The sequence below is a fragment of the Adiantum capillus-veneris genome, chromosome 7 (genome assembly GCF_014529385.1).
Source record: "Adiantum capillus-veneris isolate H3 chromosome 7, ASM1452938v2, whole genome shotgun sequence".
NCBI lineage: Eukaryota > Viridiplantae > Streptophyta > Polypodiopsida > Polypodiales > Pteridaceae > Adiantum > Adiantum capillus-veneris.
The window spans coordinates 118,207,921-118,231,053 of NC_140937.1; the positions used below are offsets into that span (position 1 = coordinate 118,207,921).

Sequence of the window (23,133 nt, forward strand, 5' to 3'; positions counted from 1 at the left end):
ACCTTTACATGGTTTGATGACAGGAAAAAGGCTCTTTCATTCCTCCAACAGTTTGACAAGGCCTATGCAGGGGGAAACTTTACAGAGGCTTCAAAGGTCCGCAAGGCAGCCACTTTCTTGACAGGGAATGCGGGACAATGGTGGACAACTTTATTGCTTCAAGGGCAAGCTCCGTCCACATGGATTTACTTCAAGCAGATTTTTGCAGCAGCATGGTTATCTGATGACTTTGAAGCAGATGTCATGACAGAATGGCACCAGCTAAATGTTGCCACTTGCAGAAATCTGGATGATTACAATCGGAAGTTTTGGAAAGCTCTACTTCCAGTAACTTCCTATAGGGTTGTGCCATTGACAGAACAGATTGAAAAATACTGTTGTGGCCTACCCAAAGGATTGAGAAAATACTGCACGAAGACAAAAGTCACTACTTTGACGCAGCTCATCGAGGTAGCAAACACTGGCAATGGTTTGCTCAAGGGAGAAGATTGTGAATTTAACACTGGCGTCAAGGCAGGATCAGGCAAGAAAAATTCAGCCAAGAAGCATGTTCCCAATGAGGCTCCTAAAGGGACTCAGGAGTCAGCCAACGCAGGGAAAGACAAAGCTACGGCTGAATCAGAAAAAGGACCAGCAAAGAAATGGAAAAGACGTTTTCCTCGCAAGTCAGAAGAGCAAAAGAAGGTCCTGAGGACAGAGAACAAATGCTTTATATGTGAGCAGCCTGGCCACATTGCTTACAACTGTCCTACAAAGAAAAGGCCAGCTGATTCTGATGACAAGGAAGACAAGAAAGGAAAGAAGCCCATGGCTGGTCTAGTGCCAGATATGGTGGGCGACAAGCCAAATTCAGATGCAAGTGAGCTTTGCAGAGCATGGGGAAAGGTCAGGGATCAAACAGTGCTTATCTTCTTTGATCCAGGTGCCAAAGCCAACTTCATTTCCCCAGAATTGGCTTCAAAGTTGGGAATCAGACTTGAAGAGATGGGGTATACAGCAGAGGCAGGTTTGGCATGTCCTTGCCATACAGAGGCTGTGACACTCATCATTGGAAAGTTGCGTCTACATATCCAGTCCTATGTAGATGCTGAAGAATTTTACATCATGCCACTGGACGGATGTGATGTGTTGTTAGGTATTCCTTGGTTGTTTCGTGTACAGGGAATCATGGATGCCTACAACAAAAAGATCACTGTACAGAGCAGGGGAAAGACTCATATTCTGGATGTAAAGCGTAAAGGGGAGTCTATTCCTACTGTATCAGCTTCTGCTATTACTTCTGTAATGAAAAAGCATCTTTCTGCGTACTTGGTTTTTGCACGTGAAGTGTCAGATTGTGATGAATCAAATTTATCTGTTGTAGATAAAGAAAGGTCAATGTTTTTACAACAGTATAGTGACTGCTTTTCCGATTCATTACCATCTCAATTACCGCCAGAGAGACCCGAGGACCATGCGATAGATTTGGTGTTAGGCAGTAGCCCACCAAATAAGCCTCCGTACAGGGTTAGTGCGGCTCAACAGAAAGAGATAATGGGCCAAGTACAGGAGTTGTTAGAAAAGGGGCTGATTCAGCCCAGTTCATCTCCATTCTGTTCTCCAGTGTTGTTGGTGCAGAAAAAGGATGGCTCATGGCGTATGTGCATCGACTACCGTGCATTGAACAAGAATACCATCAAGAATAGGTTCCTTATACCTAGAATTGATGATATTATGGACAAATTAGAAGGAGCAGCTATGTTTAGCCGGATAGATCTAAAGAGTGGGTACCATCAGATCCGCATTAGATCAGAGGATGTGCACAAGACTGCTTTTAGAACAACGTTTGGCCTTTACGAATTTTTAGTGATGCCCTTTGGTCTCACAAATGCTCCTGCTACGTTCAATAGGATGATGGACAGAATTTTCCGTCCACACCAGCAGTTTGTTGGTACATTCTTCGATGACATGATAGTCTACTCAAAGAATGAAGAGGAGCATAGGCATCACTTGGCCATTGTGTTCAAAGAGCTACGTAGTCATAGGTTGCTCATCAATGCAAAGAAAAGTGAGTTTTTTCTGGAAGAGATTCACTTTTTGGGACACATTGTCTCAAAGGATGGTGTCAGAATGGATCCTGCAAAAGTTGAAGCGATCAAGTCATGGCCAAATTTGAAGACGGTGCATGATGTCCGAAGACGGTATGCTCGAAAGTGTTACGGGATCCAACGTGTACTATAAGACAGTGGCAAAATGTGCAGCTACCATTTTGTCATTGGAAAGTTAGTGACTCAAAGCAATGGCAGAGTGCGCAGCTACCACTATGTCATTGCGACAGGGTTCACACGCAGGCAATACATGAGTCGACGAGGTGTTGAATACACCAGGGTTGACAATGAGCATGTATGTGTCGTATATGTGTCGACAGGTGTTGAATACATCAGTGTTGACAATAAGCATGTACGACATAGATGCAAACGAGGACGTTTGAGATTTCAAGAGGGGGACATGTCACCAGCGTGTGACTACTATCTATCCTTTTTGTTGATTTCTTTCTTATTATCTATTTACTTTCACTTTTTGGAAACACCCCTCGGGAAATCTAACTGCCTTGCATTGCATAGCTAGTGTGGAACTGTCCAGAGGGAGTCCAAGCCTGAGGGCAAGAGAGCACTAAGGTTGGACAAGGACTATGGTTAGCCAAGTGGGGTCATTGACTAGCCAAAGTGGAATCCTTTGCTACAGAGGCTACATTTCAGTTCTGGATGTGGCCGCAGTGTACAAAGAGGGTCGGATGACCTAGAAAGATACAATGGCAGCATCTCCTAAAATTTAGGGAACTGCTATTTTGGGACCTGAAAATGTGTTGGCGTCATTACCTCCGGAATGACAAAGGGAACATTTTCTTACTCTGCCGTGAAGTCAACTGGGCAACCGGTTGGGATATTTTTAGACGGCAACCCCGAAACGGGAAAATGCTTATAAATGTGCCAAGTGGCACATTTTGGTGCACTTGCCTCATGCAACAAAGAAGTGGCGCTGAATTTGAAGAGGGGGGAGCCTCATTTTCAGCTTTTGTCACAGGTTAAGAGCTATGGAGTGCTTGCTTTCCCTCTTATGCACAGTGCGGTGCCAGGAGTGATGCCCTGCACGCTACGCACTGCCCTCTCTCTCCCCTTTGGCAGTATGTTATGCCCCTCTAGTGGGCTCTTCATTTGACCAATGTACAGTTGTGTGGGTTCATGCGCGGTTGCCGAGGCAAGAGCCTCTTGCACAGGTACTGGATTAGCTAGCGGCTAATCCCCCCGCAGGTACAGGTGAATTCGGAGAGGTTTCACGCTAGAAATCTCGTCCGATTCAAAGGGCAAGTAGCCCTACAGGTGCGGGAGCTCGAGGACTTGCTACGGATGCGACCGGCACGCGAAACGGAGCCCGAGACAGTAAATTACAGCCTGCTGTGTATTTTTGCAGGTTTAGGGTTTTGGCCCTAAACGGACCCTAATACCCCCAGGAGGTTCGGGGATGCAAGGGGACCGCTGTACAGGTGATCTGGCGCATTTTCAGGGCTGAAAACAGAGTATTCAGCGTGCTGCAGATTCTCGCCAGGTTTTGCAAAGTGCCCGTATGCGTCGGGAAAGTCATTTAATGCGTGGGAATACTGACCGTGAAGGGTTCTAGTACAGTTATGTTGCCGAAATCGGGCTGGAACAGTGGAAATTCAGCCGAGTTTGTGCGGGGCAGCTTGTAGGGAACCTCAACGTTTATTCCCTCTTTTTAACAATAAAGAAATACCGAAAGGGGCGCCTAAGTTAGGGGCCAATCTGGTGTCCGTCTACTCATACAGGTGCAATCTAGCAGCCTGTATCCCTCTCCCCTTTGTTGTGTCTTGAAAGTACAGGTAAAATAGACGACTAATAATGGGTGAAAGCTAAATCAAGGTTTGAAGTAAAGTCTACCGCCCTTTTTGGATTGAACAGGCCGGTTTCAATACATGTCCTCCAAAATGGGGCCGGCTGCCCTGTTTGATGCCTCCCCATCCGTGACAAGATGCAACACCACCTCTGGGCCAATGATCTCTATGGCAAACGCCCACTCTCCTTCAAGCACATCGACGGATTTCCCTGTTTCTCTGGCATCATGTGAGTAGGCAAAGTACATCTCTCCCTTGCAATAAGCCACAAGCCCATGAATGGAGCTCCTTCTAATGTCGCTCCATCCATCTGCAATGAGTGTCACTCCATACTTGGCCCATTGTCGCTTCATGTTTACGGCTGCCATCTCCACAACGGCCTTCTCTCTATCAAGAAGAGTAGTACGTAGGGCCTCTGAAGTGGGTGGCACGTAGCATGGCCCGTAATCCTTAATCCTTGTGCACATGGCCTTGAAGTAGTCCGACCTATACAATTTACATGTCACAAAGGTCAAGAGTCGAGACAATGTTGAATGGACAACGGACATACTAGTTATGGTCATAATATGTATGAGCATTGAGAACTTGGAACTTACCGAGCCTTTTATGAAAGGGATATGGTCGCGATAAAAAAAGCAGGCAACGGAGGCATCCATATCCTCCTTCTTTTTTGGATCCCATGACGCATCTAGAGTTTGTTGACGATGGGTGGGAAGAGAGAGCGAAATCGTCTGAAATGATGTTTGAACCGCCACACTACTACCTCCAACGGAAGCTTGCGAATGAGTGGTAGAAGAAGGAAAAACCAAGTGATTGGGGTCAATGGCTTGCCGCTTGGGTCGATCATTTGCTTTGGCTCTCATAATGGCATCCTTGAATTCAAGCTTCTTCTTATTCTCGACCGTCACATTCTTGCAATGCTTAACTTCCTCCCTCACTACGTGAAGGAGGTGTGCTCGAACCTTGCTTGTCCCGAATTTGCAGTGGAAGCCCATAGTTTACACGTCCATGATCTTGCACTGCTGTCTTTGCCCAAGACTTCGGAATGCACCCATCCCACCATGAAGGCTCATCCTTCTTTCCTCTCTTAACAACCGAGGGACCTTCATGTGATGCGGAAGCTTGTGCCATATTGATGGCGCTTGAGGCTTGAGTCTTGAGACTGGAAACTCGAAAGAGAGGGACGTCCGATGGAGAGATGGAGCTTGAAAGTTTAGAGAGGGATGGAGCTTGAGAGAGGGATGCGATGGAGGAATGGAGATTGCGAGAGGGATGGAGCGTGAGAGCTTGTGGCTTCAAGCTTGAGAGAGAAGGTGAGAGTGGCTTGAAGCTTCAAGCTTGAGAGAGAGGATGAGAGTGAGACTCGAGAGTGGTTTGCCGTTCGGTGCTTCAAGCTTGAGAGGGAGGGTGAGACTCGAGAGAGTGGCTTTAAGGCTCAATCTTGAGAGTGAGGGATATGAAAGTGTGAGGGGTGAGGGTGAGCTTTTGTAGAAAAAAAGACCCCTCCCCCCTCCTCCCCCCCCTCTTAGGAGTCTCGCAAGCTGTCACAAGACGGACACCACGTGCCTATATAAAAAAACAGACTGAACAGACTTTTAGCACTTCAATAACAACTGAACTGAAAGAGAGAGAGACGACACGCGACACGGAGTGGCGGAATTTCACCCCAGAGAGTATTGGCCCCAAACCTTGGCGCCCCTTTCGATATTTCTTTATATTGCATCAACACAATACAAGCCGGTACTCCAGACTCTGCACCTTCTTCATAAAGCATGCCAGAGAATGAGCCCTAGCCTCATATTTAAAGGCCCTTGGCCTGAAAAGCAGTTACAGTAAAAAGCCTTTAAAACTCAAAAGCTTCTGGTCCAAAAGCAAATCCAAAAAGCTGCCAACGTAAATCACGGAAATCCGTACAGCCTGCCACGTCATTAGCCAACGCAAAACACGGAATTCCGTACAACATACCACGTCATCATGCCAGGGCACTTTTCAAAGATTTGATGCTGCTTGTTCTGTTGCTTCTGCTTCGTCTAGGGTTTATGCCCCTCGGTCTACATCTGCAAGTTGGCTCCCTTCTTCAGGGCTTTGACACGTCAGCAGTTTGTTACATCTCCCCTTCTTGAAAGAGAGTAATCGTCTATAATCTGCAAAACAACTCAAGTTAGCTCAAAGGTTTTTTCCGAGGGACATTCCGAGGGACAATCAGTTTGCTCTTTTTATTAAGGAGTTAGCTTCTCCTTTCGGCTGTTTTGATCAAGGAGTTAGCTTCTCGTTTCTGCTCTTTTGATCAAGGAGTTAGCTTCTCCTTTCGACTGTTTTGATCAAGGAGTTGGCTTCTCCTTTCTGCTCTTTTGATCAAGGAGTTAGTTTCTCCTTTCGGCTGTTTTGATCAAGGAGTTAGCTTCTCCTTTCTGCTCTTTTGATCAAGGAGTTAGCTTCTCCTTTCTGCTCTTTTGATCAAGGAGTTAGCTTCTCCTTTCGTCCAGATCGGAACTCTTGATATTCCGGTGTAGTAAAATTAGCCATCATACCCAGACCGTACTGATCTTCCACGGGTGTCTTGATGCACTAAAAAATTACATACATAGGCAATCTCATCCAATTAGCAATATTCAGTAATTGGCACATCACAATGCAACACAAATGCTTACATATGCATGTCACAAGACACAACAAACAGCGCCGATGAGCACTCCCCCGAGACAAACGGTCTGCGATATGAAGCTACTGAACAACTACCTCGTCACTCTCCTCGTAAATAACCTAAAAAGGTCCGAGCAATGAGCGCAGAGGACTGTACAACCAAACACACCCTAGACCGCAGTCTGCGTCGCTTGGAGGTTCAAGCATACAGCCAAACGCTCTCGAGGCATCGGCCTGCATCGTTCGGAGGTTTTCTAGCATACAACGGAACGCTCCCTAGGCATTGCCTACGTCGTTCCGAGGTTCAAACAATACCAAAACAATACTTCTCATTTCTTCACCCGGGAGTAAAAACACCAATCATTGAAACCAGTATTAAAACCAGAGTCAAACAATTCAAATCGGCACCAAGATAGGTTCAAAACAGATACCATCCATTTCAAACAAATTCCAAACAGGATCACCAAATAAGTTCTCAAACAGATTTCAAACTTTAAAAAGCAATCTTGACATCAGTCGATCTCGAAAAGTCGACTGACTTTCCATCCTGAAACCTGCACCAAAAATTAGGGTTAGGTTCCTTCCATGAGGTCATAGCCAAGCACAGCATGATCCGTTAGCTCTTGGACAAACAGTGTTGCTTTGGCGGCGATGGTAGTCCCAAGATAGCAATCGCACTAAACCTCCAAGGTCATCTGCTCGTGAAGAGACATCTAATGAGAGATGTCGAGAAATTTTAAGATATAATCTGCTAGGGTTTCCATGGCAAGCATTTCAGGATACCCCACTTTGCCAGAAGTTTCATGGAGTGGCGAAATTCCACCCCAGAGAGTATTGGCTCCAAACCTTGGTGCCTCTTTCGGTATTTCTTTATATTGCATCGACACAATACAAGCCGATACTCCAGACTCTGCACCTTCTTCAGGAAGCATGGCAGAGAATGAGGCCTAGCCTTATATTTAAATGCCCTTGGCTTGAAAAGCAGTTACAGTAAAAAGCCTTTAAAACTCAAAAGCTTTTGGTCCAAAAGCAAAGCCAAAACGCTGTTAGCGTAAATCATGGAAATCCGTATAGCTTGCCACATCATCAGCCAGCGCAAAATGCAGAATTCCGTACAACTTGCCACGTCATCATGTCAGCGTAATTTTCGAAAATCTCATGCTGCTTCCTTTGTTGCTTCTGTTTCTGCTTCGTCTAGGGTTTAGGCCCCTTGGCCGACATCTGCAAGTTGGCTCCCTTCTTCAGGGCTTTGACACGTTAGCAATTTGTTACACAAGCTCTAGTGTGAACCACCCCCAAACGGCCTAGCGTCCGCTTGTTTCAAAATTTGAATCTACCGTCCGTTTTTAAAATTTGAATTTGTTGCCCGTCGTTCCCCCCGGCCCGGCAGGCCGTTCTGGCTGTTTCGTTGTCAAGTCCCGCAATCGGAACCCTTGTATGTTCCTGACCCGTTTCCCCAGTTTCGATTTGCTGGAACGTTGTTCTGGTACGGAATGCAGTCGTTCCGCCCGTTCCCTGTTTTTGTGTCTCCATCGACCTATGGACATTTTCTCTGACCAATTGCATGACGCGGGACACGTAGGTAAAATTTTATCTCATTTCCATAAACTCGATAAAGAGAAGCCAAAACCAGGTGAATTCTTGTTTAGGAGGCCTCGCCCTCCCATGGTACAGTCTTTTGGGTTACCAGTTCTCTTTGTTTGTATGAACCAAACTCATTCCATTTTTGTGTGGATTTCAGGGCACTCAGGGCAAGGATGGTCGAATTTCGGAAGCCAAGACCTCACATGGCTATTTTTTGGGAGCATCTACAGGAGGCACAATAAGTTTCCAAAGTGGACTTGACAAGTTGCCGCCACAAGGGTGGACTTCCAAGGAGCAATCCAAAAGAAGAGCCACCGGAGAGCATTGTTCTAGTCAAAGTGACCAAGTTGAAGCATATTCGAATGCTTAATTTCCAATTTGGCAACAATAAGCAAATGGAAGCAAAGCAATATTTTCTCAAGTTAAAGGATCGAGGGATCCATAAAGCTGCTTGGGTGGACGAGGAATTTTTCATCGACTATCCAGATTTGCTAGCTTCATACAAGGAGGCCATGCAACTCGGTATCCGTACCTCACCTTAAGTAGGAGGAAATGTGCACATGGCTCTATGTGCCACCTGGACATGCTTCATCGACTTTCAGAGCTAGTTTCCACTTATCCCTAGATAGGAGTGTCTAGAATCCTAGAACGATTGGAACTGGCAATTTTGTGAGCTTGCTCGTAGCACCTACATATCGGGACGAGTCCATTAGATTAGATTTTTCAGTTTTGGAACCCTCTTGCATAAATGGATTGTACAAGAGTTTTGACATATGTTGTTACACTACCGTGGGCATCTGGCATGACGTGCATGTAGTTTTAGGTTAGAGGAATCCAACGAGCTATTCCCCGCGTCAATTGGATTCTTGGGTGGACACATGTGCGATAGTTTCACCCCGAAACTTTGTCGTGGCCAAGGTTTGGGGCCAATACACTCTGGGTTGGAATTCCGCCACTCCGTTCGCGTGTTGTCTCTCTCTCTCTCAGTTCTGTTTTTATTGAAGTGCTAAAAGTCTGTTCAGTCTGTTCTTTTCTATTGGCATGTGGTGCCCGGTCTTGTGACAGCTAGCGTTTGCAAAAGCTAGCCCTAGGATTTTGCAGACAATCGGCCTAGGCGTTTTGCAACCTGCAGATCTGCCCAGTGATTGGAGTTTCTAGCAGATCAGCGTAGCGTTTTCAGCCTTCGGCCCATTTCGTCCTTGGAGATGCTCGAGATCTGCTAACGCTAGCCTCCCATATGCGGTCCGGTACTTCGACAGCACATTGAGCCTCTTCTCAGCCATTTGTGAGTTCAGACTATTTGAACTTATGAAGATATATCTTCTCGGCCATTCCCTCACCGCATCCAGTGTTCCCATTGCTGTCCATCATCAGCATCATCAAGATCTGCGTTTTTAGCCCTTCATTTCTCTTACATTGGGAGTGCAAATCAGCCCCGGATCTACCCCTTGGTGGCCATCAGCAATCCCAGCCCCGGAAGTACGTCATCTTGAAGAGTTACCGAGGTGACATTTCCCATTTAATTCAGTAGAGTATGCACTTGAGGTATTGCATGTATACATTCCGTTTATGCAATCAAAATCAATTACTACATCGTCAACGTTGTGGGGGGCACTTGAGAGGGTTGGTTGGGACTCCATTGGGTGCCATTCTCTCCTTCTCTGCTCTCTACCTCTCTCCCCCCCCCCCCCCCTTCTCTCTCTCTCTCTCTCTCTCTCTCTCTCTCTATACATTTCTACCTTTCTTACTATACGCACATGCAATTGTGCCGATGGCTAGCCGAATGAGCGTGAACGTTTACCACCTATCGAGAGTCTGCGCACACGTTGCAGCTCCAGTTGTCCTCAAAAGAGTGGTCAACGTCAATTGTCAAGCTATGCCGTGTCACAGCCAATACTAACTCTTCCCTCCATGGAAACGACTCTTCATTGGGGCTGTTTGCTCAGGCTTTAAGATTGACGTAGCAGTTGTGCGGGTGAGAGCCCGATAGCTGAGTGCAGGGGTGTGGTGGGGCTCTGGTGGGCATGTGGTGGGCTTTGTACACTTGGGTCGGAGGTGGCCACCGATGCCCTTCATGTGTGCATGCTATCTCTCTCATTCTCTCTCTTCAGGGAATTAAAAGGAACCATCTCTCATGTCATTTAATGCAAGGAAAGAAGTAAAGATTTGTGGAAGTGTAAAGTCTAGATCTTGTCTCCATTTCAATCCCGTTGCACTTGACAAAAGACATGAAGATATCTTTTGTGCTTCACCAAACCGTTCTCCCCGATGATAGTGATTCAATGAAGATCGTAGTACCCTACATCGGTAAACTAAAGTTTCAACTTTAAGGAATTGCTATGCTTGATGGATCATACGTGATTTTTAGCATGCCTTGAAATCATCAGGTAGATTTGGCACTGTACTGAAGAATTCCAACACGAAGGCAAGAAGTATCAAATTCAAGCTTGAGTTAGTGGAGATACAATTCCCATGGTAAGTCACATGTAAGTCTCTCGTGCTATTAAGGATTGTGTTCAATCCTGCTTGCTATATGAAAAAGGATAACAAGATTTACATTGATGCATCATAGTTGTTACCCCTGGCTCCTCTCCTCCAAACATTGCACAGTATCTTGTTAGTGGATCTCAACCTGAGGAGATCAGGAAGCAATTGAAAGACTTAGTCGCAAAGAAATTAGATCAAGCAGCTCTCCATACTACTCTTCGGTCCTACTTGTGTTAAAGAAAGATGGCTCATGTAGAATGGGCATATTATATTGTGCATTGAATAAATCACAAGAAAAAGTAGGTTTCCTATTCCAAGAATTGATGATATATTGGATGCTTAGGTGGATCCAAAATCTATAGAAACGTCTCGACGAGAGGTGTTATGCATTTCCCTAGAGGGGACATTTCCTTATATTGCCTTGTGGCACTTTTTAGTGGTGGTATGGTGTTTTTCCCTTGTGTTCTCCCTTAGTTTCCTATTTGGAGACATGAGACATATTAGAGGTAACCACTTGGATTTGCATAGGAGAGTTAGCCACTCTAACATGTCTTAGGATATATAGTAGATGTTTTCTGACTTGGATTTGGTGTTGTTTTGAAACCGGTTTCGTATACGTTCGCAACTCATGAAACATTTCGAAACGTTTCTGACATATGAAATCGGTTTCTTATCATGCTTACCAAAAGTTTGTGAAATTGATGTTTGTCATAACATGGAAAATCCTGCTCTACGGGTTTTGTACGATTTTATTGCAAAAAACTCCACGCTCATTTAGCTTATGCATTGTCTTTGTGGATTCGACTCTTACCTCTATGTGGTGGTTTTTGGAGACATTGGCCTGGTAATATGGGTGTTTGCTTAAACTTTGAAAGTGTGGTTGTAAGTTGTCGGATGCATCATACTCATTGTACTTATTTATGTGTATATTTATTGGTTATTGAACCCTTTTTACAAGAATTCCAAAATGGGATACTACATATTCTTACATATGTGAACCTCTCTTGTTTTGAATGTTTCAAATTCTTTTCGAAACCTATTTCACACCTATGAATGCGTGAGGTAGCAGCCTTCTGACGAGGTCACAGGTGCAAAGAGATTTGAATAATGATGCATCTGATGTTTAATGTCGTAGGGGCACTTTGTTTTTATTTATACAAAGATTCTTAAGAGCGTTGCAGTTGTTAAGCTAAGGACAACAGTTGTAATGCTCTATGTGGTGGCTTGAAAAGCTCTAGATGTTTAAACATGGATGTCGTCAGGTGTAGAGCAGATTCCTGTGAGGCCAATGTCAATTGCTCACACTCAACAGAAGGAATTAAGCAAGAAGTTTTTGTGCTCTATGCAGGCTGAGTGTTTAACTCAAGCTGGAGCAAATGGTGTCATCTGAAACGTACCAGTTTGTTTCTGAGGATGGGCCAAATGGAGCTCAAGTCAAAAACATAGATAGGGGTTATCTGAGTCTTCCAATTGTGCCCTCAACCAAGACAGCAAGTTGGGAAAACTTGAACGAACTCGAGCTTTTGAATTCAGCTGGTGGAGCTTTACAAGGAGCACAGTTGCCTTCAAGTGCTCGAATGTCATTTTCAAATGGTCTAGGTGGTCTTTCTGTTATTCATATGGATGGCAGGGAGAGCCAAATGAGAGCCTATTTTTCAGGTTCCCAAGGAGAAGCTATCCAAACTCTACACCTTATGAATTCTCCATATTCAGGATATGCGGACACTGCGTCACATGCAGGTAATATGGTTCTTGTCCATCCCTCTGTCACTGCTGTCGGGCACGATAACTCTTTGGGTCACCCTAGCCAGCTTCAGCAGCATTACTTTGGGTTTTCATCGTCTTCTTCATTTACACAGAGCTCTATGTCCCCAATAAGCAGTGTGTTTGACGCATCTGCAGTGCCTCAATCAAACTCACAGCAGACAAGTCTGTTTTCAAACGGATTCAGAAGCCACACATGGGCCCCGGGAAGTGAACTTTCATTTCTTCCAGTGAATGGTACTGCACAACTAACGCAGCCATTGGCTGCCCGGCTGGCATGCATGGAGCCAGGACAGCAGCAGCCAAGCTCACATTTAAGTCAGCTGGTGTCCAGGCCGCATCAGGTAGTACATGAGGAGCATGTGTCTATGCTTCAACATGGAATAGCCTTAGGGCTAACTACGGATAATCCTCAGGCGTCCCCAGTGTGTAATCAAGGTCTGTCATTGTCTCTCTCAGCACAGCACAACCCTTTGCAGCTGCAGTGCTTTGGAATGCAGCCTGGCACAGCAGTATTGAGCCATTGTCAAGGTTTACTTCAAGAGACCTCTGAAGATGGAAGCAGGGATGATGCATACTCACACAGATGGATAGGAAATTCAGAACAGCTCAAAGCATCTTCTCACAGTAATCAATTTGCATCTGCTTATCATTCTTCTGGTTTAGTCTCAAGCAGTAGGCAGCTCCCGCTCGAGGAAACTGTCCAGGCTGGTCCTGGTTTTCGAGGTTATCTGACGGGCTCAAAGTACTTACGAGCAGCACAATTTCTCTTGGAAGAAGTGGTTAGTCTCGGTTGTGGTCTAAAGAACAGCTCTTCTAAGCATACAAAATTGCAGTCCTGGATAGGTGGCGGCATGTTGTTAGATAGCTCCTCATCAAAAGATGAAAATGCAGCCAGTAATACTCTGGCCGATTCTAAAGAGGGAGTGGCATGTGTTGTCTCAGCGACACAAAAGATCCCGACCTCTTCCGGCTCTGAACAGAACTTGGCCATCACAGAACGGAATCTGCAGGAAAATCAAGAGCTGCAATTGAAGAAGGCCAAGCTGGTAGCAATGCTTGATGAGGTATTTCTTGAAGTCCTACTCAATTCTCTCAGTTCTTTATCATTCTAATCTGCTAAATGAGAGCATTTTCCGTGTTTTTCTAACATCCTACAGACTTTCAACAGTTTGCTGATGCATTACTTGTGCCACTGACAAGGAGTCGGTTCTCATTGAGCTCACTTCCATTTTCTGAAACTATGCTATTGGCCCTTTGGCAGGTTGACAGGAGGTACAAACTATATTTTAGCCAGATGGAAGCAGTTGTTAACACTTTCGAGTCTGCAGCAGGTCTTGGTGCAGCAAAGACTTACACTGCCTTAGCCCTTCAGACAATCTCAAAACATTTTCGTGGTTTGAGGGATGCAATAGGAAGTCAGATTCGAGCAGCTAGCAGAGCTTTAGGGGAAGAGGATTCCTCATCATTAGGGCTAGGTAGGCTGCGTTATGTGGACCAACAGCTACGCCAGCAACGAGCCTTGCAGCAGTTCGGGATGATGCAGCAACATGCGTGGCGACCTCAAAGGGGTCTGCCTGAGCGATCCGTTTCAGTCCTAAGAGCGTGGTTGTTTGAACACTTTCTTCATCCGTAAGTTCTGATCTAGGTCGCTTAATAATTTAGAGAGGTGCTTGTTTGAGAAAGTGGAATAACTTTTGAATGCTATCTCAGCTATCCGAAGGATGCAGACAAGCATATGCTGGCTAGGCAGACGGGTCTTAGTCGGAATCAGGTGGGCTTGATGAGCTTGGTTATATATGTTATGGCAAAGGGTTATGAGCTTAAGCTGTAGAGTGCAAGTTTCAATGGCAATCCGCGGCATGAAGCTGCTTAGCCGAGTCGGCATATTGTTCTAATTTTGCATATGCAGCAAGTGTGGCCTTTTTGATCTTTTTGGATGATATGTTGATGTATTGATCGGCAGGTGTCAAACTGGTTCATCAATGCACGGGTAAGGCTTTGGAAGCCCATGGTGGAAGAAATGTATCTTGAAGAACTTAAGGAGGCTGAAATGGATAGGACTTCAGCAGAGACATCGGCAGATCAGAAGTCTAATACAGAGACTAGCGATAATCACAGAAGCGGTATAAGCTGTATGGACGATCAAGCAGGGGTAGGCGTCCCAGACAGCAGCAACACGCATGGGCGGGAAGAAGTGGGCAGCAAGGATTTTGGTGTAATGCAGTCAGACAAGCCGGTGGTTCCTAATTATCAGTCAATGAGTCCGAGTGGCCTGCAACAGGCATCGGGGTTGGATGCTGGGGAAGCTCACTTACTGCAGGGAATACTGAAAGGAGGTGTTTTAAATTCTTACGAGCAAGGATTTAAGCCCGAGGATTGCAGAAGAGAGGAGGAAGTTGACGGCCACAACAGGCATAGTTTTAGAGCTAGGGGATTGGATCAGCATACATATGGGGGCTACCATGATCAAGGGGACGGGTTCTCGGCAGTATCTGCAGGATACAATGGTGTTTCATTGACACTTGGCTTGCAGCATTCTGATAGCGTCTCGCTTGCAAGTGCACAACAGCAGTTTTATCTCCAACAGCAAAATCAGCTCCAAAATCAAGGGGTTACTGGTAGCCTTTTTTCTCAGCTTGCAATGACAGGTACTAGGCGGAGGCTTGATGAGGTTGAGGAGTATTATTCTTGCCTTGATAGTTCGAAGAACTATGAGGCCCTTGGAGAGATCCAAACTCGAAAGCGTTTCGCATCTAACACGTACAATCAAGGCTGAGGGATTGAGGTTAAAATTGCTGATCCTAGCGCAATTCATCCTCAATTTCTCAATTTATGACCATAATCTGTAATCTAAAGCACCAAAAGATCCTTCTTCGCTTGTACATGTCAGAATGCCTGTTGTTATTGCCTCTCGAAAGCACCAGCGGTCATAAACTTGATAAATGTGATCGAAAAGAGGTGTGTTTAGTGGTTTGAGTAATTACAGGTAATGAATAGGCATCATCAGCTATTCATTATCAACTTGGGGATAGAAGAGCTCTAATCAACCGCAAATATTGAAGTGAGCATAGCAATGGCAGCTTTTGGGTGGTCAAGTCTGCTGTCTTACTTCGGTGTGCATGGTACGCACATCGGTCAGCATACTTGATCTGCAGTGCTAGATTGTACAGATTTTAGAGCCAAGAATGGATTGCAACAAAGGCCATTCTTTCGGTATTAATGGCATTGGATCTTTGGGGCTGTTTGGACGGTGACTGTTCATATATGATGTCTGCTTGATGTTTCTATCACATCAAGCTTCTCCAAGTTTCCGTGTGACGGGAAAACCAGCTTTGCTTACATCCAGCATCTTGTTGAAGGCAGCGGTTTCAACCTATGATTCTTACTTTGTATTTTGATTTGGAAGGTTGGTATCATGCTGCGTATTGGAATTTCTTCTGGTTTATCTGTATTTTTATCTATGCCTGTTCTATGAAACTGCAAACAAATTGCAGTTTTCATGGCGTGGACAAAGAAAGGCCTTCGCAAGTGTCTTGTCTGGGGTTATGTGTTGAAGTGGAGCAGGATTAAAAACACTAAATGATGGAAAGCAGGTCAGCCTTTTGAAGAACATTGGTTAAGGTAAGACTCACTGATGCAGGAAGCATAGCCTTATGATTATGACATGAAAGGAAAGGGTTTATTCCTGACATTTATCAACACTAATAAAGTGGAAACTTGGGAAGAGGAAGACTTTTGCAGTGAGGAGATTCAAAAACCTTGTCCTCTTTGGCAATCAGGCTCCTTGCTACCTCCAGGCAACATAAAGAGGCTTGTGGGGTGTATAGGTAGACAACTTTACAAGATTTTCTATATTTATATCTATATTACTACGAGCCTATAGTAAAGATATGGAAAACTTTTTCTAGAAAAGTTATCCCTGTTGATATGACTGTTGGTCAACTCATACATTTGTCACTAAAACTTCATGTCTCAAATTTGGAGACAAACCTATGCAAACCCTACATTGGAATTTACATTAAATTGAATTGGGGATAATCCTTCAAAAATGAGAGCGAATCATGGACAATAGATTGCCTTACTGCATACATGCCTTGGGTAACTATACATGATCGTGTATTCTTGTGTATTCTTGTTTCGGTGTAGTTAAATCATTTGAAGAGATTTTGAGGCTTATTTATATAACAAGATTTGGTCAAATTTACAGTATGCCTTATGCATAAGGATGGCATTTCTCAACGGGTGGATGAGCTTGGATGCTACAACATACCATGTGTATAAAATCAAGAGATCATTATTCTACTATTCTCCTTTATTCTTGTGAGATCATTTGCATTTGGATCTATTTGAGAGAGAGGTGAAGTCACATGACTAAGGACGAGGACATAGTGCTTGCCACAACTCCTTAAGTTTAGGCAGCTTGAAAAAATCAGACCAGATGATACCTTGTAGTGGCCCCTTTTGGATTTTATTTTAACCATAAGAAGGGGATTTGACATTCTTAGCCACTTTTCAAAACACGATTCTTAAATATATGGTAGATAGTTTAGTCTTGAAGTCAAATCGTTTGATGCCTTCTTGTATTCAGCTGTGATGAGGCCATATATTTGGAAGGTGGACTTGAGCAAGGAATTTGGGACGATTAATATGTTTAGGCAAGGGAGCCATCTACCTGATGCATGTTGTAACCCCTCGAGTAAAGAAGGTGACAGTTTTATGAAAGGTATTGAAAGATATAAAAAATAGGTGATGAACTAATCCTTACCTATGTCTCGTTTTGCCAGTAAAAAAAAAAACAAGCCGTCACTAACACACGGATGGTGGCACTGCCTGTTAGAGAGAGAGAGAGAGAGAGAGAGAGAGAGAGAGAGAGAGAGAGAGAGGATAGAGATGCTGCAGCTTGCACCTCGAGAATGCTACTCTTGATTGCTTTGAGAGAGAGAGAGAGAATTTTGCTTTGGTAGTGCAGATGAGAGAGATAGAGATAAAGGTACGCTATTTTTATTAGTAAGCCAAAAAAAAACCTAAAAAGCCTAAAAGAATACCTAAAAAATGTGTACACAATTTGGTAGGCACCATGCCTATATCACTACTTGGCCAACAACCTTTGCATTGTTGTATTATTGTTTCATGTATTGCTAGTATTGAGCACATTAATCTAAATTATTATGTGGGGTTGAAGACTTGAGTCCTTGATAATTGCCACGTTCAAGGATAATAGTTGATAATATATGTTCCACTAGTATTTTTAAGGAGTATGTGATAGCCGCGACTGGATACTTCTAAATCAATCCTAATCTTGACAAGGGCACTTCTATCCTCTTGATGTTGCAAGAAAAACACTCTTGAGAGGATGCACACTAGCATTTTGAACTATTGTATGTACATCGGATTTGTTTAAAAGATTTTGGCTTTGTATTTTTAAAATGTGATGTTTATGTCATATGATTGAAATAATAGTTTGTCAAAATTTGGGATCAAAAGCCTTATTCTTTTTCTCTCCCATAAATGTTTCTACCATGGACTTCACTTAATTATTTATGGCTAGGAGGACTGAAAAAGTGTTGTAGTCTTGGTAGGTAATGTGTAACTAATTACACATTTAGGTTTATTAATATCCTAGCATGACACCTTCAAGTTTTTGATCATTTGGGTGTGATTGTATACTTTTAGCAAGGGGTTTTAAGACTTTTTTGGAGGTTTTTTGATAGCTCTTATGGTTAGACTCTAGACTCCTATTAATGTGGAGAGTTTGGGTTTGGATTCACAGGGCTAGAAAAATACATTTTTCCTAACCGAACAAAAATAAGGGAAAACTTGAAATTCTACCGGTTTTTAGGTCAAAATTTGAAGCTTTTGCCGGTATTTACACTAAAACTTTTGTAAATTTGCCGGTTTTCTTCAAGGCAAGCTTAAAATCTAACCGGGATTTTATGATTTTAGCCGATTAAAATACATTGTACCCGGTTTTTTTTCTAACACTGGTTTGGAACTATATCAAGGATAAAATTTGATGTGAAATGTCGATTTAACAAGGGGAGATGTGTGCCCAAAAGTGCACGACACAATTGTGTATGCCAAAGCTGCAAAATAGTTGCTAAAGACCTTGGAAGATATAAACTCAAGAGAAACTACAGAAAAGGACTCAAAAGGACAAATAGGTCAGTGAAGCTCACTAATAATGTCCTTATTTTGCACAAAAGACACTATTTTTTTCCTAAAGTGGTTGTAACTATTCAAACCTTATTTAACGTTATCCTGTGTAACACAATCCTTTTTTTGGATTAAGAAGCCGTGCAATATAATCATGAAGCTTGGCGTTCTTTTTGTGTAATTTTTCTATGATTTGGGAAGGTGCAAACCTAGCCAATAAAAATATTTTAAACTATTTTTGACCAATTTAGTGTCAGTTCTAGTTTTTAAAGCTCATTGTGACAAATAGCCCATGTCAAGTCATTTTGAAGTTTCCAAAGTTTGAGAGTTTGTCACATCTTGAGCTCTCTTTTCATTGCTATAATGTGTCAAATACTTGTGGTAGCCAATTAAGAATGCTTGATTATGTGTGTGCTTAATCAATACCACAGTGCCATTTGAAGTCTCGCTTTGATAATTAGGTTTGCTGTACATTAGGAGAATAGTAGAAAGTGGCATTGCGAGTTTCATTTTGTTCACACACATTTGCTCCTCTTTTATTCAAGAAGACTCTAAGTTTCTCTTCTTCTGTGCATAGAGCCGAGTTGCATTAGACACAAAAATGGTAGGTTGCATTGCATAAAAGGAATGAGCATTGCATCGAATTCCAAGTGGAGTAGGCAGGAGATGGGAGTGATTAAGCTCACAAAGATTGCATGGTGATAATGTTGAGGCCTCCAATGCCATGGCATGCTTGATTATTGCAACCATAGAGATCTTAATGGAGGTATATAAAGCTAAATTAGGGGCTACAAAGAGAAAAGGAGGTAATAAAGGACAAGGGCCATGGTGTGCTTAATTGTAATATGCATGAGACCTTAAAGAGGTAGGAGCCTATAGAGATAGGGTAAATAGGCCTAAAAGGTGGAGCCATGGCAAGCATGTTTGAAATAGTCATGGAGACCTTGATGGGGGTGGTTGATTAGTTGTAGAAACATGAAATTGTAATGGGTTACAATCACCTGACCCATACTACCACCTCCTAAAAGCACCCGAGCTATCAATTTGATATTCAAAAGCCTAAAATAATGTTTCAAAAAGTAGAAGATGAATATTTAAAAGTGTAAAAATTTAAAATTGTAAAGAAAATATGGTTTCAAACTTGTTTGTAGCTGCATGAAATATCCATATTATTTTATTGACATGAAAAGCATGATATATTCGTTGTTATATCCCATCCAAAGAAATGTCATTGACACTCCTTGGGCATTCCTCACAACAAATGATATTACTCAAAAAAGTTCTAGTTGATGAAAGTTTATGGGATATATGTATCACTTCTCATTGAGACGTATTTATACACGTAGTTTAAGACATTGAGACCTATATTTAAGAGTCTACAAGTGATTGTATAGTTTCTATCTAAATAGTAGCAAAAAGGTACCAATGTACTACGGATTTTACCTTAGTATAATTATTATCTTCCTAAGTGGAGAGAATGAGGTTTAGGGTATGCTCCATTCTGGCGATCGTGGGCATTTGTTTGCCTATAGGTCACCGGCTAGAATTTTTAAGCAAATGTCTAAAGTTTATTGGTGCTTGATCCATCATATATGAAATTGGGAAAAACCTCACGAGAATTTGTCCTCTTGATAAGGCTATGCTTGCAAACACAATCCATCAAAACATCAGTATCTATTATCCATGACTAATATTATCAGATAGTAAACAATCCAAATAGTAGAAGAGGTTGTTAAAGCTTTGCTTTACTTTGATGGAGGAGCCAAGACTTGGCCTTGCATTTGCACTCTCACCTCCAACTGCCTCCACAACTTGTTGGTAGTGTAGTGGGTAGAGGTAGTTCCAAAGGATCTTCCATTGTTGTATTGTGCATCTCATGTGGTAGTGATGGAGAATGGGCCGATTCTTTTTACATTATGTGGTGTAGCCTTGAGTTTTGTACAACGATAGTGGGCTTGGGTGGCAGCTTTGCTAGGCATGCTAAGCTATCCATAAAAGTCTCTCTTTTCCTTTGAGTCCACCGTTCCTAGTGATGTGCCATTTTCTTGGCCTTCTCAGTGTTTATAATTTTTGGTCACTACATTTAACTTTGATTTTAAGCAAGCATATCCTTTTGTAGGTGGTCAAGAGTTAACTTCTTGGGCTCCAATGCTGCCAATGCTTAGTTTACTTCTTTATATTTCTGCCACCTTTTTTTTATTTGATCATTCTTTTAGAGATCCTCATAAGTTTTCTAATCTAAGTAGAAGATGATTTTTTGGCGAGTCCATTTTTAAAATCGAGCAAGAAGATTCCAAAGATTCCCTTTGTTTGAGAGGGATCGCCATTCACTTTGCAACGTATACATGAACACATTGTAGATGATAGCTCACGCTAAGCATTTTTTCTCTCATGTATTCAATAAAAAAAAAGGCTTCTAGCTTGAGTGAAAGATACCCATACAATAATGTCAAAATATTTTTGAGGTTTGTATTTTTATTTAAACAATATTAGCAGAATGTTGGTCTTGATTGAAACCAACCAGTATAGTAATGCCAAAAGGCTTTAAGGTCCTTACTTAAATAACATTAGCGTAATGTGGTGAAATTTAGTTGTTGTTGTAGAATCTAGTGTTGTTGTCATTGTCATTGCCATTGCTAGCTCTACCAGCCTATCCCTGTGAAGCAAAGTATGAGCTCCACAGTTGTGTCCAAGCCTCCACATGCCTATGGAAGGTTTCACACTCCCTTGCACTACAATATCTAAGATCTCCCTAGTTCTCAACTACATTGTGAGCAAGAGCAGCACATCGATCAACATCCTCTTTGATCTGATTTTCAAAATATTTTAGCTCTCACACGTTATTGAATAGGGATTTTGTGGTTCCATAGGTAAATCTTTTGGTGTTTTTGCGTGCACTTTGTGCTTCACAAAAATTAAGCATTATATACAAAGTATTGATAAGACACTTAGCATGAGAATTGTTGATAGAGTCGACGCATGGGGCAGGTCGATGTGTGGGGTATTGTTGATAGGATCGACATGTGGGGCAGGTCGACCACGGCTAGAAGTATGTCTAGTAGCTTGTCCGCACTCATTGTGTTGTCCACGATTCCCTTTGAGCATAGTGAATATATAGAAGCAAGAAGAATGGAAGATAAACTCCAAGAGAATTTGCTAGTGAAGAAGTGCGAAGAAAAAATGTGAATGAAAGAAATGTGTTAAAAAAAAATCAAAGTCACTTCATTAATTTATGCCATTTGCATTTGTTACTTTTGGATGTGGCATAATATTATATACCGCATTTTGAATAAAATATCATATTAAACAAGATATCACTTTCAAAATTAAACACCATTGATTAAATTAAATATACATCATTTTGAACGAAGTGACAATTAAACCACTTACATGCATTAAACTAACATTTTGTGAAATTGATAGCAATCATTTACAAAATTCAAGCCCATTGAAAAAAAAAAATGGATCATTTAATTCCACATGCAAAATAAAATGAGTTCATAAGAAGTACAAAGTATAATCATGGTTCATGTTGAAGCACTGCTATTTGTGCACGTGCAAGTGGAGGCCTTTGGAGTGGTGGGATGTATGATGGACAACCAAGCACTTTAGATTGATGTGTACCTGGGGGTGGATAGAACTACAAGATAGGAGATGGGGGTGTGGTAGTTGCAACATGGGTGGTTGTGTCTCCATGGATCATGACACAACATAGAAATGCAAAGTCGGCCAGCAATCACTCGAAAGCCACTGCTGTGATGAAAACACACATTCTCAAAACACACTGCGCTCTTGACGTTGATGCAATGTCATGGGAGACTTTCACACTTCATCACCAAGCCACCCTAGCCAAAAAGAAAATCAAGGATTACATTTCCAAGCAACTGGATGTCCCTAAAAGCCACCTAAAAAAGGACACATACATCATTGGCCACTGCATCCACAACCATAGTTTGTAGCTTGAATCGCTCTTCTCTACATCCGGCCCCAAAAGGGTAATCCACAATGGTTGAGAGTCCATGGTGCCTCTCAGAATGGCTCCCAAATCATGCCAATATCAACATCAAAACCATCATCATTAGCTGCAATGTATTCGCTGCGACAATCACAAAAAGGAACTAGTGTGAGCTTGCCAAAATTGCATACAAACATGGCTAGCATCAAAGTCTCAACCTACAATATGGTTTAGGGTTCCAACAAAAACAAAATGTAACTATCGCTAGACATATAGAGAAATGGTTTCGGGCTTATTGAATTGATGAAACTGTCAATAATGGCATATGTGCAAAAAAACATCCGAAGGAAAATTGTTTAAAAATGGAAAAAGTGGCACTTGCAAGCCTCTTGAGAGTGATGACTGAGAGATGGTCTACTCGACGGGCCACCACAATTGCACCATCGGGCAAGAGAAACTCTAGCTAGGGTGAAGACACTCTCCACGAGCTCTACAAAGAATACACACTCTCCACAAGCTCTACAAAGAATACATTCCAAAGGAAATGCTGTCGATAGCCAGCGTTCAATTTGCCCTGTGTTAGTCCACCCACATGTCACATCCCTCCGAGCTGCCTTTCATGGTCTATTAGGATGGTGTGAGACAAGGAGCCTAA

General features: G+C 42.7%; 1 protein-coding gene across 5 annotated transcripts in view; it reads left to right on the forward strand.

Moving 5' to 3' along the window:
* Positions 1 to 15,805, forward strand: part of LOC147454494 (uncharacterized) — a 31,582-nt gene extending 15,777 nt beyond the window's left edge. For 4 of the 5 annotated variants that reach the window (XM_086516434.1, XM_086516432.1, XM_086516433.1 and 1 more), the window contains exons 3-6: positions 11,952 to 13,434; positions 13,632 to 13,999; positions 14,081 to 14,141; positions 14,334 to 15,805. In XM_086516434.1, coding sequence (XP_086372560.1) covers positions 11,980 to 13,434; positions 13,632 to 13,999; positions 14,081 to 14,141; positions 14,334 to 15,146 — 2,697 coding nt within the window. In that variant the 5' untranslated portion in view covers positions 11,952 to 11,979 and the 3' untranslated portion in view covers positions 15,147 to 15,805. Of the gene's footprint in view, positions 1 to 11,865; positions 13,435 to 13,631; positions 14,000 to 14,080; positions 14,142 to 14,333 lie in introns of all 5 variants that reach the window. The other variant, XM_086516436.1, reaches the window with a different exon arrangement.
* The last annotated feature ends 7,328 nt before the right edge of the window (positions 15,806 to 23,133 follow it).